Source organism: Perkinsus marinus (genome assembly GCF_000006405.1).
Source record: "Perkinsus marinus ATCC 50983 genomic scaffold scf_1104296934586, whole genome shotgun sequence".
NCBI classification, from domain to species: Eukaryota; Perkinsozoa; order Perkinsida; family Perkinsidae; genus Perkinsus; species Perkinsus marinus.
The window spans coordinates 157,126-177,998 of NW_003214716.1; the positions used below are offsets into that span (position 1 = coordinate 157,126).

Genomic DNA, 20,873 nt, shown 5'->3' on the forward strand with positions numbered 1-20,873 from the left:
TTATTTTTCATTTAATTGAAGTTTATGAATTCTCGGTTGTCATCTATGCTTCTACGAGCAGCGTGAATCTTGAAGGTCTTGCACAGCGAAAACGCTTTTAGTGACAGTATGTGATCTGTTAGTGCTGCGGCGTGTTCATATTATAGTTTCCTTTGGAACTTAGATTTGAGACTTTCTTTTCGTCATCGATTTTGGAATTTTACTGAACTAAAAAAAGCAGAAATTGAATACGCATAGTCGCATATTTTCATCGTTTTCAGTTGAGGTTTTTTTGTGTGAAATTCCGTGTTGTCATTTATCTAATTTCATCTATCTATCTATGAGTTGCATGGATCAACCTTCACTGCGCCATGAAATTATCATTCAGGTTCCTATAAAACTACTAAGCATGGATCTAGGGTTAAGTGCTGGTAAAGAATATTGTTCTCTCCAATGTATGTCTCTATTGTGTCGATTTCGATAGAAGTTCACGAGAAGATGGTATGACCTGTAAATCGTCTGTTGTACGACAAGGTTTGTACCATATTTAGTGATCATTATTACTAGGTTATCATTATCGATCATCTGGGCGCGCGCTGTTGTAGTCACTCAGATCTGATTCGTAGTAGTAGACGAATCTTAACTCATCTTTCTCCTCTTCAAATCTCGTAATCGTTGCTATCCTCTTGAGTATTGTTTGTTGCTGATTCGTGAAGAGAAATCGATTACTTTGGCGCGCGCTACTGTTGTTGGCCGCTGAGTCAGTGTGATTCTGTTTGTTTTTAGTAGTGTATTTGCCAATTTAGGAGAGGTATGCTCCTTTTCACTGATATTTCAAAGTCGCCCGGAAGGATATGTGTTCCGTTGAGGAAACGTAAGGGAGAGCAAGATGAGCAAGATTATGGTTTTAGGTTTTCTCGTTCCAACTCACTTATGAGAGAATCTCTCCCCCCTGCTTACAGCAAACTAACCTATTTTGGATCTTCACAGGAAGTTCGTTCCTTGAATCAAGGACCTCGATTCTCCTTGAGACATTCGTATTAGCTGACGACATTCTGGTGATGTACAGATCATCAGTGTGTCCTATCAAGTGGAGGGGATGAGAATGATGTAGCGACACCAAACGTCATCCACAACCCCAAACGTCTGGATAGGACAGAAAGATGAGACAGCTCCAAGAGGAAGGCTGTGGGTCGGTATATCGTGGAGAGATCGCACACGGCTACCGCGGTCATCCACACAGGCATGGTGCGGGCTAGGACACTGGGAAAAGGATTAGTCCTGAGAAATGGGATATGTTTAAACAACGGACCGACTAACCGAACCTCTACAGCATTCCCAGGTAAGTTTAATATTTCGCCCGGATTCGTAATAATTTACCCACTTCTCTAAAAAAAATACCTTTTTTACCGACTGATTCTAATTCATTACCCAAAATTTTAATGAAAAAAAGCTGGTCTTTTCAAAATCATACCGACTTCAATTAACGACGTTAGTTTTGGCTACATAAGCGACCACGTCGAATTCTCCGCGCAAAATACTATGCGTCCTACGCGTGTATGTACACATTTGCGAGTCGCAAATTGTTACTCGTACGGCACCAACATAAAACTGATGTGAATCTGTATAATAGAAACTGTATCATCGGAAAATACCGGGAAGGAGCGTCCGAGGCCAACGAGGTCACGCAAGACAGGGTAGTCAGCAGGAAAAAATATACATGTCCTGGGAGTCCCGAGTTGGGACTGATGGAGCTTGCCGACTCCGACTCGGAGGGCGTACTTTTGGTCGTGCAGGCGAGGCTCTATGAAGATGGAAGACTTCGGTGACTGGCTCGTACAATTTCTAATACACATCTGTGATGAGAGGCAGATCAACCCTGCGAAGCTCACATTGGCACTACCAATTCGGCAGGGGAGAATGCTCCCACGCACAGTCGAACCGAAATCAGACTACATCATTATATAGAAACTCAACCTACTCTTTCTCCTGTGTATATACTGAAGGTCGAACCATACTCGTCTCACCTTGATGCGGTAGGACTCTGATGGAGCTATCTCAAGAGGGCACACAAGAAATGGATTGATTCTCATATCACGGGGGTGCTGGATGGTGCTGTCCCCAGTGGTACTACCAAACTCCGGATCTCATATCCACTCATACTGCCGAGTGTACAGTAGGTTACTACCCGTTCGGTACTGTCTCTGTGAGAAGGATATGCTACACGGTAAGGTCAGAGAATGACATTCTCACAACGTGAGGTTATTTCCTGAGATACACATTCTCGGAATGTGTATGTCAGGAAATGACCTCACGAGTGTGGGGCATTCTCGACACTGCAAGTTTCTCCCGGATTGCGGCTCGCGATGGGACGAATAGATCAATTACCGGCCCCTAGGGAGTAGCAAAAGCTAATGCCGTTAATAATAGTCGGGATGTTCTTAAAAAGACCACTTATTTCATTAAAATTTTTGGTAATAAATTAAAATGTGTCGGTGAAAAATTGAAGGAGAGGGTATTATCGCAAAAGAAGTGGGTAAATTATTAAAAATTGAGACAAAATATTAAATTGACCTGGAAATGCTGTAGACCTCATTGAATGAGGCTCATTCTCCCACGTTACCCACCTTTAGGAACAGATAGTGTCGAAAAGCATTACATAAGAATAGTACTGGTATTCTCGCTAGCAAGGTCAACGAAATGCCGCCTCTGTCTAGATGCCACAGTGGCAAATAAGTTCACAGGACCAGGTTGGCACAACCCAGCCGCTTCACCCAAAGCATTACTCAGGTGGCGGAACTGATGAACTGTTTTATCACTGAATTCTCAGTTGCTCCAGAGGGCGTCCTCCCGAAGTGGCTCGTTTACACAGGGTGTGCTTTACTTCTGTTGAGGACGCTTTCATACGTTGAGGATGCTATCATACGTCCCTGTGCTGATGGGTCCCGTGCTAGTTAGCAGCGAACCTCAAACACCACATCTTCTGGTAAGCCTAGGTTATATTTTACAGTCCGAGGCCCATGGGCTGTATATCGAGTCGATGTAGTATTGCCTTTGGGCTTTTCAATAATTCCACCCCAAAAAGTTTTGATCCACCTTGGTTCATTGGAGTATTTCGCTACCGTTGAAGGGGAATAGTCGAGTAACTGGACCACATATCGTCGAGACTCGTTGCGTTGGCATGCAACTGCATCCACACTTCTCAATTGTCGATCAGTCTCGTCGTTTTACTCCCTGACAGCGAGTCGCTGTTGTCACGTGCGAATTAATTGCACAACGCGGGCAAAGGTAAAGACCTTCCTCCTAAGGAAACGTATACTTGCCAAGGGGATAATTTCGCTACGGCCACATAAAGCATGCAAAATCCGAGACCCGAGGTGGCCATGCTGAGTTCTATCATACCCCTACCATGTTTTGTGTCGGCCAACGGCTCTCGAAAAGCTCGATTCCTTCGGGCTCCTCGGAACGGTCGGATCCCGAGAATTCTTTAAATATGACGGTTATCAGGAGGGACATCAGTTGACGTTAGTTGATAATCAATCTGATAACCTCTTCAATTCGCAAGCCATTGCTCGAACATCCCAGACAACAGTCTGGGATGACGGACGTGATGAAATAATCAGTTAGCGCTCGTATTCGGAATATGATATCCCCTTTTGTATTTATCGAAGGTCTCAGTGAGTGTGGCGAGATTGGAGGCCGATTTCATCTCCAGGATGAGTGCAGATTCCGATAGAATCTGTGCTCTGACTGGTGTAACACAAGGCGATCCCGAAGGTTGAGGAGGTAAAGTACACAAGCAATCGTACCTGTCGTAAGCGAAGAGAATAATGTGTTCCCGCGTACAGCGCCGAGCGAACGGTTACGTATGCAAGAATTGTTTAATGTACTCACTATGAGAGGCGTTGACCGCTCAGCTGATGTCCTCCTGTTGATGAAAGGATCTCGGAAAGAGCTTGGGTCTGCCTGTAATAGACTGCCTATATTACGCAGACCTACGAGAAATGAGGTTAAGCGTGGAGAAGATCATCCATAAGGCAAAAGTGAGAGAGAGATGGTACAGACGAATGAGTTGCGAAGTGGCATCAATATTCATGAAAAGTCAATGAAATAACTACTATTGTGTCACTCGGCTCGAGCCTTTGAGCCTCAAGGTCGAGTCTTCCCAGTGCTAACTCAAGAGTGTCGTTGTCTACGGAGTTAACCATCAATGATAGTGATACTAACTATAATAGAGCTACTATCAACATCATTAACCGACAATCCGTTTAATAATCCCGCAACCGGGGCACGTGTACTAAGCGTTGGGCGCTTAACCTATGCGTGCCAACAGAGCGATCGATGTCATGTTTGTGGGAAAAGAGACTATCCGCAATGAAAGGGCCCTTTCGATGGCTTGGTGCAGTAAACCCAAACCGCACTACGATCACTATAACACTCGACGAGTCAACGTCAGTGACGTCAGAGACAATACCGTGACGTTACGTCACGGTATTGTCTGAAAAAGCTTCCAGAACTGGACACGGACCACCGAGAGTTATTCAACGTACTCGCATAATAAGAGCAAATTGGACGACCAACAAATATCTGAATAATGGTAAACCAAAGCGGTTGATACGCTGAGGATTCTACTGTCGAGACAATATCAACTAATGGGCAGATTGTCGGTGTGCCAGCAACACCTGGCGACCATTGATATCAATAAACGGGTGGTCGAACTTCCTATCGTACTCTATAAGCCACAGGTCAGAGGCGCGCAGAGGATTGTACCGTGGGCACTTGCGCTCAAAGAGTTTTTTGAAGGCGGGGAACCCATAAATTGGCTGCTGGCTCACAATGTAGAGGCCATCACCCAACTTGTGAACCGGAAAGGTGTGCTTAGCTGGTCCGACAACTTCCTCACAGTAGAAAGAAATCGTCACTTGTGTAGCACGGTCTGTGAATGTATACCTCAAAGACAGAGGAGGGTCAACCTTGTTCACGAAATATGTACCTTGGAGCTGGTAGGGTGGGGGGGATAGAGCAACACCGACGAGTAGGAGCTGGATAAGTCGGTTTAGCATTGGTTGAAAGAAGCCTATAGTGAACAGCCTCATAATGCTACTCTAAACCAGGGGTACTAATTCCAATTCTGGCCCTTTCTACGCCACACCACAATCGGTCGAAAATGCCCACACAAGTTTGAAGTTCCAACTTGTGTGCGGAACTCCACTCGTCTCTTAGAGTCATCGAGCAGAGGCCCATGTCGAGGTGATTATCAGATAAGCATAGGACAGTCCCAGGTAAGGGGTGGGCAAAGTCCAGAAGTTCTACAATTGGATGCTTGTAACCGATGTGAGGCAGGAAGACTTCTAGAATTTTCTATTGGCTAGCTTTCACGCTTCACTATAACTTGTGTAAGCTGATTCGTACGTGACACCCGAACGCCGCCAGTCTGAGAGCTGATCGATTTTACCATGCATACTGAAAGGAATCCTCGCCGATGTAGACTGCAGCATGCAATTTCGAGTAAACAAGAAGCAAGACTTGACAGTCGCGCTTCGCTCATCGTTGTGTAGAATGTTCATGAAGAACGCACGAGGGGACAGCGGTAGCGGTAAGTGCGTGACACCCGACCCTACATGCCCAACCAGTAGATCCTCATACCCGAGCCCGTGCTTAGGTTTGCAGATTAACAGCCTGAGTTCAGGTAGACCAAACTCACATCATACAGATTCTGTAATACAATAGGCCTCGGGCGTTCCGTATTACGAGAAGCCGTATGTCTGCCTGACACGCAAGGGCACCGCACTATGCACTTCATGGGTGACACTGTGTCACTGACACACGCACCTGAGTCACGACTCGTGACAGTGTCACGACCGAAGAGAATGTTAATGTTTGATACGGCTGGGATCTTCCTAGAAATTCTCAGCAGAATACTTCAAATATGCAAATGAGAAAAATCTTAGTTCCTTCGCAAAACTTTCGGTTCCCTAGGGGGGAGTTTTCGTCAGGAACTGGTGCTTGTTGGCTTTCATCATGAATCATGGGTACAATTGGCCGCACTAACAACTGTACCGCAAAAGGGTGCCATCGGAGCTACTTCGGTCGTGCCAACGAAATCGATCAGAATGAATTCTCGTTCTCCAGAATCACCTCGACGGTTTGAGCCCGTCTGTCGCGTATCATACGCGTCGTGTGTCTTGCGCTGGTGCACTTGTGGTTAACCTGATGGCTCATCAGCGGGAACGCCATTGAGCGCACCATGTTCTAAGAACACTGTTCTTACATCCACCATGAGTGGGACGAAAGGTCCATTTCGAACCTCCTCGGAGCAAGATTTACATTTTTCATATCTGTTCTCAAATCTTCCGACGAACTCAAATCGACCAGAGACGCATTCCTTCTTCGTCTTCTGCATGGCCGCTTCGTTCACTTCGCAAACACCTTCCAATTCATAGCGCAAGACCGTCTACCCCCAGAGGACGTGGTAACATATTCGAAGGCATATTGGTTGCCAAGGAAGATCCGGTAGGAGGGCCGTACTTGAGCGGGTTACTTTCGTCCGAACTCTACTAAAGGGAGGGGAGCGATGGACTATGAAGGGGATGGAAAGCGGCATGTGTACTTGAGTCTCTCATATTCACCCTCAGGCACTAAGGCTTAGTTCTAACTCAAGATCTGACTTCACGTTGTTTTTAAGGTTGGGTCTTTCACACGCAAGGCTGAGGCACGTGTGAAACGTTCTTAGAGTCTCTAATTGTTTGTTAGGTGAGGATTTTAGCCGTTAGTTCCATCGCCTTTGAGGAGTTACTAGGATCCGCTAACTGTGAACTGCGCGCCGAGGGGGGGGGGCGTTACACTTTGCGGCGCTAATTCCAAGGGGGGAGGGGGTAACATTTTTAGTTAGGCATTGGATTGGATATTACGTGTGTGATAAAATCTTCTCTTCTTTCTTACTCTCAGTTAGCTTAGTTCCAGGTTTGATAGCTCCATTTTCTCCCTTTGAAAGGGACCCAAATAAAGGAGAGGGAAGGGTCCCTTCCCTCTCCTCTGCTCTATTTTATGTCCACCGGATGCCATGTACGAAGTGGCAGGCTGAAGATGAGTTGCTGTCTGGGCTTCTCTTCGGGCCAATGCAAGCGCTGAAGAGAACTATCAATACTCCGAACATACTTGAGAACAAGCCACGTGGTGTCCTGTCTACTGCTCGCCGGCTCGACGTCGGTCACACTCTGTTGAACCAGCAGATGACAACGCAATATCAGAGAGAATCGGATTGAAGGAATCATTAGGTTCGACGGTTTCGAATAGTCATGCGGGTATCCTGGTGAGCGATGATGGCACAAATATACAATATGCGAGCAATAAATCAATCGTCATATACAATGTCATCATACACAACACCAGAAGGATGGCTGGGTTCATCACGGCCTTGTGAAGGTAGATGTTTAGTTGCTCCATGAGTGGGTTGGAAGTGGAGCGGAGGGTATTGACCCAAAACTCATGCTAACTTTACCGCTTTCGCTGAAACTGGTTTGGTGCCCAACTCTTGGACTCTCTACACCGAGGAGGGCGATAAAAAGATTGTGAAACTGCTGGCCACGGATATGTTCGAGAACCACAAATAGTACCAGGAGACCATCGTGACCCACCGGGAGGAGCTGCATGAGTCAACGACTGTAGCCCTTTGATGCACTCTCAAGCACGTCTACTCAACGTAAAGCATCGCCAGCCACTCCACAGCGCCTCTCACTGAGAGTGAGGAGCCGTTGTTGGAAGTACGCTTCGTAAAGCCTCATCTGATCAGTAAGAGGGAAGTACCTCGAAAAATCAAGCTAATAAAAAAAGAGTAAATTTTATTTTTTTTAGACTTTTTCAGCTCGAAATACCAAGTCATCCACCAGTAGAACATAGAAGAGTTATACTCGGCGTCTATCGTCGCCATTCCTGCATCGCTTTGGACTTTTCTTACCTTGAATCAAGAAAACTTCAGAAACGAAGGATCCCGGATACGACCTGCCTCAATATCGTTTGAGATCCTAAACCGATCCACGGGCAAGGCAAAAACTCTCGAGATGCAAAGAGTTGCCCAGAGACTACGTATGAACGGCGACAGCATTTCGAAAAAGTTTCTACTAATACACGGTATGTCACTACCGGAATGTTCACATAGTAATTGTATAGCCAAATGCTGCAATCTCAATGCTCAATCGCCAATAAACCTTGTGATAGATATTCAACTTTTATTACAGTTCGAACACCTTCCCGACTGGTCAACGCAACATATTACGTGGAAAAACAATAGTAACAGCTCAATCATAGGCCCGGCGTTCACTGCGACCAACCTCAAATATCTTCGATAAAGCCGTCTCACGTCTCAAGGGATGGTGACGAGGAAGCTCTACCACGTCAGTTTCCACGTTAGTAGTATTCCCAACCACACGTCTGAATAGATTCAATTTACTTATTGTACTTCCGCAGTGCCAAGTTGCATCTAATGCGGCAACTTTATCATCGACCCAAACACGTCCATCTCGTTGAAGACCATTTCGGAGCACATAAGCTGCCACTTCAAGTAGAAGTTCTTGAGGAAACTGCGGGGCTTCACCAACGATCCTGGCTAGAGCTGAGTTCGGCCTCATCGCTGCAGTTTGCGGGTTGAAATATTCTTTCGGGAAATCTGTCGTTGTTATAGTAGACGGCGTAAGTGCATACCATATGAAATTGCCTACTAAACCAAGCGGTACTGAAGCCATAGGAAACAGCGGACGCAGTGTTTGGTCAGTAACGATAAACACCGGGTGGACCTCCAGAATAAGGCCCTTCGCAATAGCATAATTCTTCACACCATTCACAGCTTCCTCAAAAGTGCATATTTCCTCTTGCCTGTCAGTTTCAAGAACCTTCTTCAACTCAGCATTTGGTATATACAACTTCGGTCGACGCGCTTCACAATCTGATTTCTCTATTGTTTTGTTTTGAACCGGTGCTCTCCCCAGCGAGATCAACGGAGATATGAGCGCAGGAAGCTCATCGTAATGAATGATACCTCTTCTACCAAAGACCACCGCAAGCTGATCATCCGTCTGGAAAGTCCCTCGGGGCCTCTTTAAACCGTGTAGCCTCGCATAACCCCATATACTAGTGTAAAGATGCGACAGAGTACATTCACTGTTACCAATAATACGCCGTAAACCCTGCGATGTGACAGTATAGATAGTTTGGTGAGTGCTCATGGGAAAATGTTGAATTCTACGCTCAAAATCATCACCCTTCCCGTTGACCCCTGATTATGGACATTCACTTCGACTCAAACACGAATACGATTATCGTTCTGATCATTTCATAGTTCATATGTAAACTTCTACACTCATCGAGGGAACTCGCAAGCCCAGCTGGTGAAACCGACGACATATATACTCCCAACACCGACAACAACTGTATAACGATTCCGAAAATTTTACCAGGTAACCCTAATGGAAAAAATATAATTTTCCCCCAATCGAGATTTCTCAACCATGAACGCGGAATTTCTAATAGGATATACTAAATAAATAACGAAGTTGGAATACCATAATAGTCAACAATATTCGTTGATCGAAGACAGTATAATAGAGTTTCACCCCCGACTCGAAAACACGAATGGAAGATGCATTCCAATTGCACCACATAGCACGAATATCGGGTTTTTTACAAGGTATTACGCCACTTCACATAAAACGGGTTTTGAAACTTTCTTAACAATATATCATCGTTGAGTTTGGATACTATCGCCTCGTACCCTAACGTCATCCAGCCCTACAAATCTCTTACTTCCAGATCAACACCGAGCGAGAACCAATAATAAATCCTCAACTGCTGCCGCCGCCGTCTACCACCAGTTGCGAACAGGAGTCGGCGCGTTGAACGATACCGTGGAGTTTCACGACCGGTGCGATATGAAAAACATATTTCACAATTCACTTCGCATAAAATAATTGTTTTATCGGTCGCGGAAATTTACGCCTTTTCACGTCAAACGTGTCGTGAAACTCCAAAAAATCTTCGAGAGTTTCATCCGCATTCCAAACCACATCGAGTTTCACCACTCCTCCACATCGGCCGATTCATTCACCATAGCGCGAAAATGAGTTGACGAAGCGATAGAACTGTACAAGGGACAATATACTTCCCAATTTCAAGTATCAATTCGAGGGTGACTGGTGACACCGCCTTACCAAAAATTCCACCCAGCGTCGGAAAAATGAGTTTAGAAGCTTATATACAGATTCTTATAAAAGCGCACAGAAACTATGAAGACTTTCCAAAAATTTTCCTCAGAAATTTCACAAGTGTGCCCTACATATGTAGCTGACAATATGCATATTTTCCCACACCGATTCCACCTCTAGCATAAATACGCTCCTCATTATCGGTCCTTGATAACGAGCAACACATAGTTGAATCATCACATCTCACCACCACCAGGAGCTCCTCTGGACTTATCGTCACCGACTTCAAACCAAAAGAAGCAATTTGGATATCGTTCCTGGCGAGCATGAGCAGCATTCGAAACAATAACAATTTTACAGAATTTATAAAAACCAATCTCCATGGTCATGTTACTCACATAATATATACACATCGCTTCGGACATGCGAAAGACACACCGGGAACCTATAATGTTCCCGGGAGGAACGTTCTTCAATCAGTTTCCCATGTAAATGTCATCACATTGATAACATCATTTTCCCCACTATTATCAAACCCTGGGAAACGTTTTCTCTCAGAGGTAGATGAGTTCCTGGCCAAGACTTACACTGATACGCATTACCAGTGTTTTCCATATCACTAGGGTGAAGAAATTTCAATGTTCCCAGTAGGAACATTCGACAATTTCCCATGTAAATGTCATCACATTAGTAACATCCCTTTCCCCACTGTTATCAAACCCTGGGGGACGTTTTTTCTCAAGAGTTAGATAATTCCTTGTAAGGACACGCCCTGATGAATGACTACATATGTTCGTAAAAGACGATACTCTCCAAATGTGGTATGTAAAACTACATTCCTACACGTGATCAATCTCTACAAAAAAATAATTTTTAGCATTTCGTTGTTTTTATGGCGATAAGAGTCTTCTCAAAATAAGGACGATTATACGCTACCCTAAGATACCCAATTTCAGTGTTGGAATATCATATTTGCTTCCCTCACTGATGATACAACCAGTGTAGAAATTTACAGGAATCAATGACAAACCACATAATTTCCATATTCCCATATTGCGTCCATATTTTCGCACAGTGCTTCAGTTACACGAAACCCTCAAAAGTTCAGTTGAGAAACATTGGAGTTTCTTCACCCTAGTGATATGAAAAACACTAGTGAAAAACATATTTCACGACTACGGCATATCACCGCGTTGAATATCGCGTTCTTCACCACCTCACGTGAAACGGGTGATCGTGAAACTCCAATCAAGCCAGTACGATACAATTAACAACCTCAACGCTTCCTCATATGCCAAGAAACTGAAGCATTCAAGTGTTTACTTCTCACGGAAACAACAGCAGTTTTACTCCTCCGTAGTCGTTGCTTGTTGTGAAACGATTTTACCCACAATGTCATCGTCACGGAAAACTTGGAAGTCTTCACCGTCTAACTTCAAATTCATACCACCAAATTCGGGGATAATAACTTTATCACCGGGCTGGACCGAAATAGGGATCTGAAAATACAAACACTGTACAGGTGTATTGATGATGATGATGATACACACTGTATAGACAACGACGACGACAATACAACTGTATTGATGATGATGATACAGATACACACTGTATAGACAACGACGACGACAATACAACTGTATTGATGATGATGATACAGATACACACTGTATAGACAACGACGACGACGACAATACAACTGTATTGATGATGATGATGATACACACTGTATAGACAACGACGACGACAATACAACTGTATTGATGATGATGATACACACTGTATAGACAACGACGACGACAATACAACTGTATTGATGATGATGATACACACTGTATAGACAACGACGACGACAATACAACTGTATTGATGATGATGATACACACTGTATAGACAACGACGACGACAATACAACTGTATTGATGATGATGATGATACAGATACACACTGTATAGACAACGACGACGACAATACAACTGTATTGATGATGATACACACTGTATAGACAACGACGACGACAATACAACTGTATTGATGATGATGATACACACTGTATAGACAACGACGACGACAATACAACTGTATTGATGATGATGATACACACTGTATAGACAACGACGACGACAATACAACTGTATTGATGATGATGATACACACTGTATAGACAACGACGACGACAATACAACTGTATTGATGATGATGATACACACTGTATAGACAACGACGACGACAATACAACTGTATTGATGATGATGATACACACTGTATAGACAACGACGACGACGACAATACAACTGTATTGATGATGATGATGATACACACTGTATAGACAACGACGACGACAATACAACTGTATTGATGATGATGATGATGATACACACTGTATAGACAACGACGACGACAATACAACTGTATTGATGATGATACACACTGTATAGACAACGACGACGACAATACAACTGTATTGATGATGATGATACACACTGTATAGACAACGACGACGACAATACAACTGTATCGACCACCGAGAAGCGTCGAAAGCATACCTCACATGGTAGCCTTCCTCTATCTCACCTTAGTTCCATCATTGAGGATCCTACCGCTACCAACAGCCATGACTACAGCCTGGTTAATAGTCGGCTTGGCAGCCTCGGGCAGGAACACTCCTGTAGCGGTCTTCGACTCCACACTGAACAACAACCATACAGTACTTTCCTACAGCCGTACAGCAGCAAGAGCGAGGTTGTCAAGTGCAAGCGCGTATCACTCTAGAAGGGTCCTCACCGAAGTTTCTGCACTAGGACTCGATCGAGGAGGGGGATGAAGCGGCTGGCAACCCTAGAAGCAGCAGTAGCGGCGTGTACTACAGACATGGGCGTATCGATCCAATAAAAATCACCTGTACAACCACCGTAGACGAGGGCAAGGTTATCTAAACGGAGTCCATCATAGATTGTTCAATGAGCAGTCAGTTGAGGAAATACAGGAAATCCAAGGTCTTCAAATCTCGCTACGCCCAACTGATCGATTATGCTCAACTCCTATTTTTAAGGTGCGCCTTGAGTTCCAAAGTCATAGGCCCAGTATTACTCCGCTTCGCTGTTATAGTGACTGCTATCCATCTTCATGCAAAAGGAGTGGTTGTGCATTATATCTTTTAGTTCCTTGTTTAGACACAAATGACATTTACTAGCCCGATACGAATCTTAGCACTAGCATATATCTTAGCATATCTTTGCATATATCTTTGCATATATCTTTGCATATATTATGCTAATTAGGTTTCCGCAAAGTCTCGCACTTTTCATAAGAACTAGCGTAGAAGTGTAACACATATACGTTAAAGGCGTAAGATTTTACGCTTAACAACAATCGCTGAAATATTTTTCAGCGTAACAAACAGTGCAATCTAATGAGCTCTTCCCCTGGCAACTACGCGGCGATGACCATTGCGGAGCTCCGAAGTATTCTGACTAGAAATGGTGTTAAGGTGCCTCAGTCTAGTATAAAGAAGGCAGTACTGGTAAAGTAAGTGTGTGGTATCTTGAGGGTGACCGAGGAAGATACAGAATAGGCCCATGTTATACTTGCGCGCATTTTAACAAATACATCTTCGTATATCAAAAAGCCGTGCATTTGTGGTATAATAATTTCACTTGAAATTCTCCAACTTTAATCGGACTTAGACTTTTCAAGTTGTACTTTTCTACCACGCGCATTCTAACTGTATGCTGTCGCCGATTGTGATGACATCAGGGAAATGCCTTATAACGCAGCCTGATTATACCTAGTTGATTTTCAGCTGAGAGATTTTTTCACTTGAGGGGGACACATTGCGTGCTGCGGAAAATTGCGGTAATTATGGTGCATCAGCATTTTCTAATGTGAATTTTTCATCGAGAATTTATTATCTTCGTCAACGAACTAACACGGGGTTATATACTGGGTGATAATTGTCTCGTTCGCCCTCATATCTCAGTAATGGTTCCGAATATTATAGTTTCATTCGAGTATATAATATTTATTCTCTGTTGAAGTATGAGAGAATACGGTAAGGTTAGTGTGTTGGTCGCAAGCGGAAGTTTTGGTTGGTTTTTGGACATTTTTATTTCAAGTCGTAAGGCTGCTCCTGAGCTCAGTTGTTGAGGAAACGCAGATTTTTTTTCGAATTCTCCTAAGAAAAAATACGCTGTTCACTTGTGTGACATGTGTTGTAATTATTTTTACTTTTTTTTCTGTTTAGCATGTGTTTGAAGGAGTTGGGTCCGGTCGTTTCAAGAAGAGAATCTTCTATGGCGAGTCCGCTACCACAAACGCCGTCGAGCTCTGGAGGAAAGAGTAAGCGCAAAGTTGAAAGAATATATATGTTTGCTTTGCTCAGCTTCTTGAAACGGTCGGTAAAAACATATATTATTGGAGTTCCGCAACTCGTTAAAGTGAAGTGGCGTAAAACTCGTTTCTCATCATTATATTTTTTCCAGAAGCTTTTCGTGGGGTAAAAGTGTACAGAAATCAACAAGAATTTTCTGAATTTTCATAATTGATATTTCGTCTTGTATAGAAAAGCTTCGCTCCGCCTTTTTTCCCAGGCCCTGTTAGATCGCGTCGCGGTTCATCTAAAGGGGATAGGGGTTCGAGAGTGAGTAAGAGCTCGAGAGTTGGTCGTGAAAGGTCAGTAAAATTGAATATTTTTCTGCGAATTTTGATTTTTTGAATTTTTTTTCTCGTCGTGCTTACTTGAGCGTAGTGAAAAACGGCGATGTGAAGAATACTCGTTGGAGTTTCAAGGAAAATTGAGAAATTTATGGTTATAACAGATGTATATAGTAGCAATAATACCTTTCACAACCCGTTTTACGTGAAGTGGCGTCGTAAAACTCGTTGAAAAACGCGATATTCGCGGTGATATGCAGTTTTTCCACTAGTGTTTTTCATATCACGGATCGTGATACTCTGAAGAATAATCTCAACACATGCATCGCGTGTGTTAAGCTCCACTTCGCGTTTTACGGGTGGAATTGTAATGAGTTTATTTTGCATTGAGTTTTCATTTAGCATTTCTTTTTTAAATTTTCGTTGAAAATTTTTTTTGGCCTATATAAAAAATTTTCATGTTTGGAAATTCACACAGATGGAATATGTAATATTCGTAATTTAGTACTAGTCGACCTACGACGAACTCTCGAGGCTCTGCGGTGACGAGGAGGAGTTCGAGAGCGCGAACTAGCATCTCATCTGCGGTTGACAGTGAAGGTAATAGGAGGTGAAAAATTTGAAAAAAATGTTTTTTTTGCCAAAAAAGTGGGTAAATTATCAAAAATTTAATGAACTATCATGAGTTTAATGAAAATTTATGAGCAAAATATTTAATTGTCAGCGTCACTCGCCACAAAATTGTGTGTTCAGGAACTGACCTAGTAGATGTAGCTCGGATGTTCTCTAGTGATGAAGAGGAGATGAGCGATTCGATGGGGTAGGTGGGCAGTATGTGATTCGGGAGAATTGTGGTATAAGGCACGATCGCAGAAGTAGTGTGTCACCAACAAGGAGGAGTAGTAGAAGACGTAAATCGAGTGAGTTGGTAACAGCAGTGGTGAATTTCTCTTGTTTGGTTGTTCTTAGGTCGGCCTCCGAGTCGTAGCAGTGGAGTGTCGAGTATGGAAAAGGTGGTAGTTTGTGGATTCCGCGCGCCGTGAAATTATGAGTGATTACTTCTATTGGTTGTTTTGGAGTGGGAAAATATATATCACGACTACTGCACAGTGTGGGAAAATATGCACATATGTTGGTGACAATATGGAATTTCTGAGAGGAAATTTTGCAAAATTCTTGTTGGTTTCTGTACATTTCTACCCTAGTTTGTATATGGACTCCTATAATGAGTGAGGAAACTCCTAGGGTCAGCGAACATATATCACAACATTGCTACTGCATATCTCCGCGAATATCGCGTTTTTAATAGAGTTTTGCGACGCCACTTCACGTAAAACGGGTAGTTGTGAAACTGCATTGAATTTGTTATAGTTGCGTTTTACTATCAGTGTGGTGGTGATACCTTCAACAGTGCTCTTATTACTTTGTTTATTACGTTAACGTGTATATGATAGTAATATTCTCAATCGTTGGAGTTTCTTGCCCCTAGTGATATGAAAAACACTAGTGAAAAACATATTTCACGACTACTGCATATCATCGCGTTGAATATCGCGTTTTTCACCACTTCACATAAAACGGGTAATCGTGAAACTTTAATATTTCGAAACTACTTTCTCGTGTGAGAGGGAAAACATGAGTAGTATCAGTTCATGATGGAGTGTTTGTAGACCTCTTTTGAATCTTCGGTGGAGGAACCTAAGATACCTTCACGACGTGTGACGATATCGCCGCTAAGCTACTTACAGCCCTTGAAGGAAGCTCAAACGCGGGAGAGGTCCTCGAGAGTAATATGAGGGATGAATATCAAATTTTAGAGCAGCAGTTTTTGGGGGTTTGGGGATTCCGTGAAATTGTGCATATTTCTTCACATCGTTTTAAATCTACACATTTCTACACACGAAGAAATCTCGTACTAGGCGTATAGATTATTGTTTTACCAAGATTTTTTCTGCAGAATAATTATGGAGGTTGAAATTTTGAGTATATGTGAGGGGAAATTTTTTGGGGGGATTTCCTGAAATTGTGCATAGTTCTGCACACCGTTTTAGATCTCGCACTACTAGGCGTATATTTTGGTTTTAACAAGATTTGTTCTGCGGAATAATTATGAAATTTTAAATCGATTTCGGAATTGGTTTTCAGCCCTGGAATTACGATGTGATTCTTCGAAAATTGTTAATTTGAATTTATCAGGTTACTACTGCACTTGGCGTTATGTTGGTGCTCGCGCTCGCAGCTGCATACTGGTAGTTAATAAAAACGTTTCGGGGAGTATAAGAGGATTCAGGTATCTCCCCGGGCCGCGACCGATTTATTGCGATGATATTACGAAGGAGGATTGTGAACCATGCCCTCCTAACGCCGAGTGTCGCGGTCGTAGTATGGTGTGCAAGCCTTTGTTCAAGCGTGATGGAGATGTGTGTGTGAGAGATGAACGATTGTAGTAATGGGCGTTTTAAGAGGGGTAATTTATTCCGAAAATGTGATTTGAGGAATTAGCGATGTTTTGAGCGTTTATGTAGTGTTGAAATATAAAACTATGTGAGATGATGAAGAATTGTGGTAATCAGTATGAGAAAATATGGTCAGGTTATAAGAATTCGGTTTTTTGGTTTTTGTACATTTTTATTTCGAGGCTCCTGAGCTCAGTTGTTGAAAAAACCAGTTGAAGTTCAGGCTCGAAATTCGCATTCGTTGACGAGAAACGCAGACTTTCAGAATTTTCCTGAAAAATACACTGCTTATATTTCTCCATTACTGGTGATGGTTTTGGAGGAGTATATGCTCGCTTTTCGCAGCCGAGGTATAAGTGTGCAGAAAAGAAGGAGAATTTTCCCAAAATTTTTCCCCATTTTCTCGTATTGTTATCAACACACGTAGTTTACTATGTGCATACTTTCCCACACTTTATGGAGGAGTAATCGTTGATATAAAATTTGTTGAAATTGTGGTATAGGTATATGGCAGCCTCCCAGAAAACGAGGAGGATTTTCCGAAAATTTTCCCATTTTTTCATACTGTTATCAACTCACACGTAGACACATTGACCATGTGTGGAATCTCTTACGTTTTTTCGAAGACGAAATTGTTGATATAAATATTTGTGATCGAAATTGTGGTAAAGGTATATGGCGTCACATCACATGGCAGCCTCTCTAGCTGAGCACCTAGCGGAGCGTCGGGGGGATTATGAATGTTATAAAACTCGGTATCAACTTGACCAGGACGAGGCTAAGAGGTAGTGAGAGGATGGTTACGGTTTGGGTAGTGGATGATCGTATTTTCGGGAAATTCGCAATTTTTTTTGATAATTTACCGAATTTTTTTGGGAAAAAATGCCCATTTTTAACATTTTCCACAGACTGATTTTAAAGAGTCACGTATCGTTGTCGTATATTCAGAATTAATGTCGTTGATTGAAATCGGTACGTTTTTGTTGAGACCGGTTACTTGTTTGAAATTTTGGGTGATTCATTAGAATTAGTCGGGCGAAAAAAGAGGATTTTTTTCTTACAAAAATGCACTTTTTTTGTTTTTTTCCGAATTAATTACCTTTAATTATTATTAAAGAATCGAATTAGATTACCTTTTTTTAATTAATTACGAGTCGTTATCGCGTAGTTAAAATGTTGAAGTTGGGAACGATAATAATATGAATTTTCCTGAAATTTTCCGACATTTTCCTGAAGTTTTTCGAAATTTTCCTAAAATTTTCCGAAAATTTTCGACACTGTTCTATGTGTTTTTAGATATCTCCGTGTAAAATGTTGGGAGGCGAGAAGACTTGGGAATAAGGACTTCGAAGCGGCATTTAAATTGATGTGTAATAGGGGCTGTTGATATATGCGTGGGTAATCTCGGAACTGTATTACTTCACACGTACTGTATAGGATTATATACAAATTCGTATAGAAGTGAAAAGAAATGTGAGAAGAATTCCGCGAATTTTTTTGATAATTTTTGTATTGTCTTCAACACATGTAGTTGAGCATCAATATAATATGAATTATAATATGACGTTGGAGTTCCAGTGGCGTAAAACTCGGTGAAAAACGCGATATTCGCGGTGATATGCGGTAGTCGTGAAATATGTTTTTTTTCATATCACTAGGGTGAAGCTCCATTGAAATTTAATTTAATTTTATATATGTCATTTTGGAGTTTCGTTTGTTTTACGTGAAATGGCGTAACACTCCACGTGAAAAACGCGAAAACACTCGGCGAATACTACCGGGTGAATTATCTCTTTTCGCAAAGTGAAATATGAAATATGTTATTCACTAGTGTTTTTCATATCACTAGGGTGAAGCTCCGATGGATATTTTACGCATCGGAAAAACTCGATAGTATTTTGTAAGAAAATACGCACATGGTCATTTCCATGATGATGACGGTATGAAATTTTGGGTTTTTTTTCTGCGACTCGTTTGTAAACTTTTGAGCTCAGCTGAGCTGAAAATTGAAATTATTTTTCGTTGATTTTTGGTTAGTGTCGGAGTCGTTACCTTCCGAGTTCGGCAATCAAGTTGTTCACACTGCTGGGGGTACTTTTTGGTCGTTAAAGTCGTCGAAGAGAATTCATTGCCAAATCGTGGAGGCGATAGAAATGTGGTGGCGACCGGTGACGATGATTTTAATTATCGTCTTGTTGGCTGCATGGAGACTGAGGAGGTAAGCTGAAATGGTGGTTTTTTTTCGGAAAATTTTCGAGAAAAAATTAAATCATTTTTGAGATATTTTTAAAGTAGGAGAAGTAGGATTGTTATGGTAAGTGAATTGGTGAGAAGTTGTTCTCTCACCATATGAGGGAAATCGTCATAATTTTCTTCACTGTCCGAAGGGGTGACGAAATGATGGGGTTTTCATAGAGTGGCGTCTTAGTTTTGAAGTGAGGTTGAAGTTGTTTTGGTAGGTGAAGTAGTGAGAAATTTAATACACTGGAGTTTCACCCGTTTTACGTGAAGTGGCGCAAAACTCGGTGAAAAACGCGATATCGCGGTGATATGCAGTAGTCGCGAAATATATTTTTTACTGATGTTTTTTATATCGCTAGGGTGAAACTCCAGTAGAATGTTGATTACACATGAAAATGGTTAAGTTTTGGGAAATCGTCGATAATAGTGAGAGAATTTTTGAATTCAGCTGAGATAAAAATACTGGTCTCCAAACCAGAATTTTTTCGAGAAGGCGTTTATAATTTTAATATTTTAGAACGTCGTGAAGTGATTGTATATTGGCCTAGTGCGTTTGTAATAGTTTCTTGACAACCTCTTTGTATGAGCATTTTTATCGCTACAATACACATCATAAAAGTAGAGTTTCTTGACCCTAGTGATATGGAAAACACTAGTGAGAAATATATTTCACGACTACTGTGTAGCGTGAAAATCGCGTTTTTCACGGAGTTTTACGCCGCTTCACGTAAAACGTGGTGTGAAACTCCAGTGCAGGTGGTCGAACAGGAGATGGGCTCGCAAGTCGGCTGTCGAAGCGGTGACGGCGTGTACTCGTCTCGGCAGTGATGGAAGTATCAGAGGCATCCGAGTTCGTGACTTAGCCGTTGAAGTCTTGCACTGGCCTGAGGGGAAAGTACGTACGTATATGGACGAGCTCGTTAAGGAGGAGGCGGACGTGCAGTCTTCGGGAGATGGGGAGTATTGGTCGGATGCTGCGGTGAAGCGACTGGTGGCAACGAGTAAGGAGGGAGGGAGAGGCTATCGCATGTTTTGAATTGATGATTATAGTAATAGTAATGCACTAATGATATTAATGGATTTCTAACGTAGCTGGGGAGAGGCTGAAATGTTGAGTTTGGTTGTTTTGAGAGTATTAACAACAGGTAGACAAGTTTACGGTTGTGAAACTGAAATTGAGCATAGCAACGTCAATCAATATAGGGAAAAACAGCATCAAATGTGGAGCACGCACGAACAAGGCAGAACTAGTGTTGGTGGAACCGGGCGAATTGGACGGCTTCATATGGCAAAAAACGCAAGAGTGGCCTAAGTAGGACTGATACTGCTCCAATACAATGACAATGAA

General features: G+C 42.4%; 4 protein-coding genes across 4 annotated transcripts; 2 read left to right on the forward strand and 2 right to left on the reverse strand.

The window, feature by feature from the left end:
- Positions 1-4,628: 4,628 nt before the first annotated feature.
- On the reverse strand, positions 4,629-5,042 carry Pmar_PMAR019336 (hypothetical protein; the record flags this gene model as incomplete). The annotated part of the gene is made up of 1 exon (XM_002784813.1): positions 4,629-5,042. The coding sequence occupies one exon, from the start codon at positions 5,040-5,042 to the stop codon at positions 4,629-4,631; it is 414 nt and encodes a 137-aa protein (XP_002784859.1).
- A 6,479-nt stretch (positions 5,043-11,521) lies between these two features.
- Pmar_PMAR019337 (chaperonin, 10 kDa, putative) lies at positions 11,522-13,048 on the reverse strand (the record flags this gene model as incomplete). Its single annotated transcript, XM_002784814.1, has 3 exons — positions 11,522-11,674; positions 12,750-12,864; positions 12,960-13,048. The coding sequence occupies 3 exons, from the start codon at positions 13,046-13,048 to the stop codon at positions 11,522-11,524; spliced, it is 357 nt and encodes a 118-aa protein (XP_002784860.1).
- Positions 13,049-13,587: 539 nt separating this feature from the next.
- Pmar_PMAR019338 (hypothetical protein) lies at positions 13,588-17,275 on the forward strand (the record flags this gene model as incomplete). Its single annotated transcript, XM_002784815.1, has 6 exons — positions 13,588-13,698; positions 14,419-14,513; positions 14,775-14,846; positions 15,334-15,428; positions 15,582-15,648; positions 17,119-17,275. 6 exons carry the CDS (start codon positions 13,588-13,590, stop codon positions 17,273-17,275), a joined length of 597 nt encoding a protein of 198 aa, XP_002784861.1.
- Positions 17,276-17,974: 699 nt separating this feature from the next.
- Pmar_PMAR019339 (hypothetical protein) lies at positions 17,975-20,561 on the forward strand (the record flags this gene model as incomplete). Its single annotated transcript, XM_002784816.1, has 4 exons — positions 17,975-18,069; positions 18,581-18,654; positions 19,322-19,502; positions 20,282-20,561. 4 exons carry the CDS (start codon positions 17,975-17,977, stop codon positions 20,559-20,561), a joined length of 630 nt encoding a protein of 209 aa, XP_002784862.1.
- Positions 20,562-20,873: the final 312 nt, after the last annotated feature.